Genomic DNA, 6,245 nt, shown 5'->3' with positions numbered 1-6,245 from the left:
CTCAAGTCTTTTTCATCTCAAATTCCTCCTTGTTTATTTACCTGAAATAGTACAAATTCAATCTGCATAAATGTTAAGTATAGCTTAAAAATCAAATTATGGTTAAAGAAATAAGGGTAAATGTACAACAGGCTCTTATAGAGTTTGTCATAGCTACAAATACACCTCATTGTTTGAAAAATTATAAATATCGATCGTATAACAAAATACCCCTGCAATGGGCTATTCGAGGGTATTTATTTAGATGATCGTTAATTTTTCAAATAATGAGGAGGGAACCTGTTGTAATTAACCCAAAAAAAAACAAAAAAAACTTACCCTGAGTTCTCTTGCAGTGGAGCACAGCTTCATAGATTGAGCTCTCAGAATCACAAGACCTGCGCCAGTTATCATCAGCAGAATAAGCTAAACTAGTTCTAGGAGATGTTGCAGCAGAGAATTCCCAGTTCCTGTTTGTGCTCATTCTCATATTGCCACTCTCAAACTGATGTCCTCGGTGCCGTCTGTAGAAGAGAGGCCTTAACAGAAACTTCAAGTACTTCTCAAAGAACCGTTTCGACAATCTTTGGCACCTCCTCAACGATGCACAACGAACACGTCCCGTTTTCTGAGTTGATGAAGAGGTGGAAGCTGTGGACGTGTGATAGTCGTCTTCAACCTCAAACCGATCCATTTTCATGTCCTTGACAAAGAGAGGCACGAGGAAGCCATTGGAAATGAGCTCATCAGCATGAACAAGGCCTAATGGGGAGTCGGAGACGGGGAAGTCGAAACCAAAATCAGAAGAAACTCTGATGAATCTCTTGGAGGGTGGCAATCTTGGATCCATTTCTATGAAAGAAGCTTCATCATGATCAGATGGGTCAATGGAGGCTATTAACGAGTCCTCGAACGATGAGGGCTTTAAGTTAGCCAGCCAACTATATGAGAAACTCTCTATGGAGGGAGACTGCAGAGTAGTTTCCATGGGAGCTGTTTGATAGGTCACGTAAAAGAATGGGAGAAAAAACCGAGTCTCTTTCTGGAGTTTTAAGGTATATATATACAAGGTTGGTTGTAAAGGATGCTTTTCTAGCTCTACCGTAATGCATATGTACACATACATTATCAAGTACTGAAAATTTTGCTTTTCTCTTACTATGCTGACAATTATATTTGTGGTGCTCTGACTTCAGACAAGTGTAATTAATAATTGACAAGGAAAGAAATGGGAGAAAGGGAATAGAATATTAGCCCCACAAGTACTCATTCTGGCATTAAAATAGCTTAATCCTAGATATCTTTATTATACATATAAGAGAGATGGTGTCTGCAAAGACATACTTGATAAAAGGTATTGGAGAAGTATATAGTTTATCAAGAAACAATAAAAGGTATTGGAGAAGCATATAGTTTATCAAGAAACAAGATCATGCACAATCCATAGTCATCATGATGTATCAAACATGACATAAAATCAAGAATGATCAGAGCCAGCCATATGCATACATGATAGGAATGCTAGCATGAAATATTCTACTTGATCAACAAAACTCCTGATTTACTTTACTTGTTTTTCTTTGTCATTTTATGTTAGTTGCTTACTCTATATTCCTCACCTTTTTTCATTTCCTTTTTCAGGTGATGAGTAAAAAAAAGTGGGAGGAGGATGACTGACATACCTCCTGAACATGGCAACAACAAGAGTCCCCAGTCGTTGCAGAATATCTGGATTGAGCTATTGCCATTCCCATTAGGATAGTTGCCTAGTCTAGAACATATGCTAAATGGATTGTTACCGACATTGCGATGATGCAAAGAGCCAAGTAGTGCTGCTCACAACTAATCCATTATCTTTTGAGCATTTTCTAAGGCATAACAAGAGATATTATATATTACATGTCATGCACATCATATGGCTAGTTTAGCATGGAAATTAAAGTGAGTTAACGGGTTGGTAGAACCACAAAACAGACTCAAATTGCTCAAGATCGACCACCAAAAGCTTGTATTAGATCAACTTAGTGAATAGAGATATGAAACAACCAGGCTAGAAAAGCAATTGTAAGTTTCCAAATCAATCCAGCTTGCCTTATATTCAGAAACTAGTATGTTAATTTCCCGAGTTACTAAAATAAAAGCCTGAATTTGCTCAACAAGAGCTCCTCCAAGGCACATTTCTGGTTCATAGATATTGTCATGGCAAGCTGATCCATTATGCAAGCAACTTGAGAAGGCAAAGGCTCTTTTAGTTTGATAAAGTAGATTCTATGAAATAATTAATGGTTATATATATATATATATAAGAGCAAGGGAACAAGAAACCGGATAAGATTCTCAGCAAGTGAAGCCAAATAACCAATCAATTATACTAGCTACAACCCACGTTCACCTAGAGAACAAGGGGCAGAAAAGGCTACATTAGACCTCCTCCTAGTTTGCTCACAACACAGAGAAATAAGATAACATTAATAACCAAAACTGGAACTTCTATTCTTGTAGAAAACTGAGGAATAACTTTGTCCTCAATATTTAACTCCTCCACACGTCTCTGAGATCCATTTGACTAACAGAAACATGCAATATCTAGATATTCTTGCATTTTCCCAAACATTGCTCTTTATCAAGTGTTAACCTTATCAGTGACTATTGATCGTGCAAAGCTGCTGGATACGATGGAAATTAATGTAGAGAAGGAAATATCACCAAAGTTCTCTTGGTAGGGAAATTTCAGGCCTTAACATCCACCAACAACCTGAGTGGTGGTGATTTCCACACTTTATTATTATTAATGCGAAAGAGTTGTCTTTATCACCCCAAAATCCAGCTATTATTATAACGCTCGCAGACAACATAGAGAAACAAAAATACCAGACAGAGGTCCCCCTGCTTGTCCCAAAAAAAGGTAGACATCAAGGTAGCTATTAGGAAGCAAAAACCAGATGGAAGTGACTTCAAACCCATTGGTCCCCTCCCTGATTGTTTCCCTTCAAAATAAAAGCTACTTGGGATGAAAATTGATTCCTAGAGAGACTTAAAAGTCTTCAACTCCAACTATCAGCAGGCCGAGTATGACTGCATAAATTACATAGGAATTCTCGTGAAATGGACTACTTGTAAACAAACTGTTAAAGTTCTTGGCCACAAAATTAACCAAAATTCTTGATTTCAAAGACAAAATAATCTTACTACACTTGCTAAGTGAATTAAATCCAATATGCGACAAACGGGCGCCATTCATAGGTAGAACTTTGTCTTTTACCACATAATTTCTCGACTGAAATCGAAAAGATTTACTAGCAAGAAGCTATCTTTAATTTATCAGATTAGTAACACAACATCTGCCCCTAACATAAGCAATTTCTCTAGTTTATCAGCAGAACCTTTTCTTTGCAGAGTAATTCCTCAAAAGAATTATGGGTTAGATTGGAAAAATCACTATCAAGAAGCTACCTCTAGTTTATCAGAACAGTAACATAACATATGCAAACATACTAAAACACTCACAAACTAGAAACCACGAAAACCATCTCTCCTACATCAAATTTACCCAATTAGAACGTGATCCGGGTCGAAATTAGCGATTTCCTGAGACGATCTCACTGCGGATAGTCCAACTTTTCCTAGATCCTCCGACGCTCAAGTTAGATTGATCGAGAGAAATGTATTCGATCTCAAAGTTCGAGCTCAATTAATGCATATCAGTTACCTCATTAATGGCGTATCGGGGTCTATTTATAGAGCACAGTTGGATACCATGTATTAGGCCACGTGGCCTTATTCTACTCGCTCATGTTCTGATCGAACGACTTCCATTGTCCGGGTCTTCAGTCGGTTTGTGCGATCCGGGTCGGTCCTCCACGACCCGCCCGTTACAAGAGGCGCGGATCTGATCTTTAATGCCTTTAATGAAGGGTAATCTGGTCTTATTACATCAGATCGTGTTATTGCACATGTAACATGCTACAGAAATAGAAATTCAACGAATAACATGAACCGAGGAAATGAGGGAAGTGAAGATACAGTACAGCAGTGTGGAATGATGAAGAAAGAGCAGGCCACGTAGAAGAACAAGAATCTTGTTCACAATATATGGACACAAATACACACGTCCAACTTCATTAATGCAAGGCAAGAGCAAAAGATGGTCACAGCGAACACGTTAGCTGCTCACACAAAAATAGCATTCATGCCCATCTCCAAGAAAGTAAGACGGCAGCATTCAACCCACACTGATGACTACCCCACTACCCAGGCGAAATCTGCTCCGTTAACCATGTGGGCGCCTATCTGCTTCTACGTGATTATCCAATCAAGAATCTTGGATCAAGAAAGACGATGATTTAACATCCTTAACCCAGTAATCCAAGGTTAGCAGTTGATCATCATGTGTATGGGCGCAGCACAGCCAGTGATAAGCCTCGAAATGCTGGAAACTGGGCTGGTTTCGTTGTGTTCGGACTTCGGATCGTTAGTTGGACCAGCAAAACCTCCCTACTTTATAATAACCCATCAGGTTGTAGATCCCGGATTGAGGGCTTATAAATGGGTCGGATTTCGGTTTGATTGGACTGGATCTGAAAGGGGCCATATCGTAAGTCAAACTCAGAGTGGAGTAGTCCATGGACGAATTCGGCCTAATTGTATGGTTCGATACAAAAGATTAAATTATATCTTTTCAAAATTTTCACATTAACTGTACTTACAACGATAATTACACTACACTCTCTTATATATTGAAATTTTATATAATCTAAAAGATTATATCTAGTATTTTGATGTTTATTTTCGTTTGATAAGTGGGATCTATTTGATACACAAAATTTATCAAATTTATTGATATTAGTAAAAAAATTAAATAAAAAAATCTATAATTGACCACAATTGACTTGTTATTGACCTATTGCAAGTAAAGTGATGAGGTATATTTTCATCCTTATAAGAGTATTTTTATCAAATAAAATTTATCTGACATGTAATAAGTAAATCGAGCGTATTAATGGATTTTTATTTTGCTTTTTTTGCTAATATTAACAAATTCAATAAATTTTGACTAACGGAAGAATCTATTTGCCATGCACAAACAAATATTAAAAATGCTAAATGTAATTTCTCAAACCATATGATATTTACTTATAATTACATCAATCTTAAAAAAAATATCATGGAATTATCTTTTATTTATCAAATTATAAAAATTTACGTGTAATTATATAAATTTTAAAAAGAAGCGATATAATTACCGTCCCTATTTATAAATAAAGACAAGATTCTAGATTGGTTCAGTGTTGGATTACTAGTGCTGTTGCTTGAAATTCAAAGGAGGATAAGAGATCATACAGTCCAAATAGTGACGTGTGATGTAGACCACTTTAGTTGGAGAGCGACACTAATTAGGCATATGTATATGTAGTCATTAGTCAATCATTGATATAATACAAGTCGCATAAGAAATTTGGTCCCGGTTCAATAATTTAAGTGTCCAAAATTTCAGCACAATCAGTTAATTTTGCTTCTTGATTAGGTAGTAACACCACTTTCTTTTATTGTTTACTAAATTTGTGTGTGGAACTCATTTGATTTGCTCTCCGGCACTAAATTATGAAAAAAAATTATTTAAATTAGATCTGATCGAATCATAGTAAATATGATATACTTATTATGTGATCGCATTACGAGTATATCACACTTACTATATGATCAGTTATAATCTAATTAAATTTAATTTGAATTAAAATTTTCTTCAAATCTTGCTATCGTCAATCATATCGCTGCGCGTGTATAATGTATTTTTACTTTTTTAGTCGTGTTATCGATTTTTATAAAAAGATTTGATCTAAAATATATTTGAGTTCAAATTAAACATAAGAAATTAAGTAGCAACATAAAAATTTGAGTCGAGTTCAACTTCTTCTCATTTGGTACGAAAACAGTACCATTTCCTGCTTCCACATCACCCACCTACTTTAAAAACATCAAGTGTGAAAATCAGAAAAATACGATTTTAAGGCAAAAACGTGTTGCTTTCAGTTTCAGACTTTGAAATCCATGCAAAAAAAAAGGCTCCGACTTTACCCAAAAAGAAATATTAAATTAAACACGTGGCGGATTATCCAGCCGTCATCTGCAGCCGACCACATCATGGACATATTGTCTGTTTTTTCAAAGTTGTAGCTCACCCACCACCGCCACGTGTCCTCATCGCTCACTTTTATTCCCCACACAACTTTAACTCCAACACTTCTTCCTTCCCTCCAACTCCTCTC

The 6,245-nt window shown here is 36.3% G+C and overlaps 1 protein-coding gene across 2 annotated transcripts; it reads right to left on the bottom strand.

Annotated features, from left to right (window-relative positions):
- Window positions 1-1,349, bottom strand: LOC105160410 (probable membrane-associated kinase regulator 6). 2 transcript variants are annotated; one of them, XM_011077776.2, is made up of 2 exons: window positions 319-1,349; window positions 1-62 (listed from the first exon to the last, which is right to left on the bottom strand). In XM_011077776.2, the coding sequence occupies exons 1-2, from the start codon at window positions 1,103-1,105 to the stop codon at window positions 58-60; spliced, it is 792 nt and encodes a 263-aa protein (XP_011076078.2). In that variant the 5' UTR covers window positions 1,106-1,349; the 3' UTR covers window positions 1-57. The 2 variants fall into 2 exon arrangements, with proteins under 2 accessions (XP_011076078.2, XP_011076077.2); XM_011077775.2 differs by having other exon boundaries at window positions 1-41; window positions 319-1,347.

This window comes from Sesamum indicum, linkage group LG4, assembly GCF_000512975.1.
Source record: "Sesamum indicum cultivar Zhongzhi No. 13 linkage group LG4, S_indicum_v1.0, whole genome shotgun sequence".
Classification (NCBI taxonomy): Eukaryota; Viridiplantae; Streptophyta; class Magnoliopsida; order Lamiales; family Pedaliaceae; genus Sesamum; species Sesamum indicum.
This window is presented reverse-complemented; position numbering and strand designations above follow the sequence as displayed.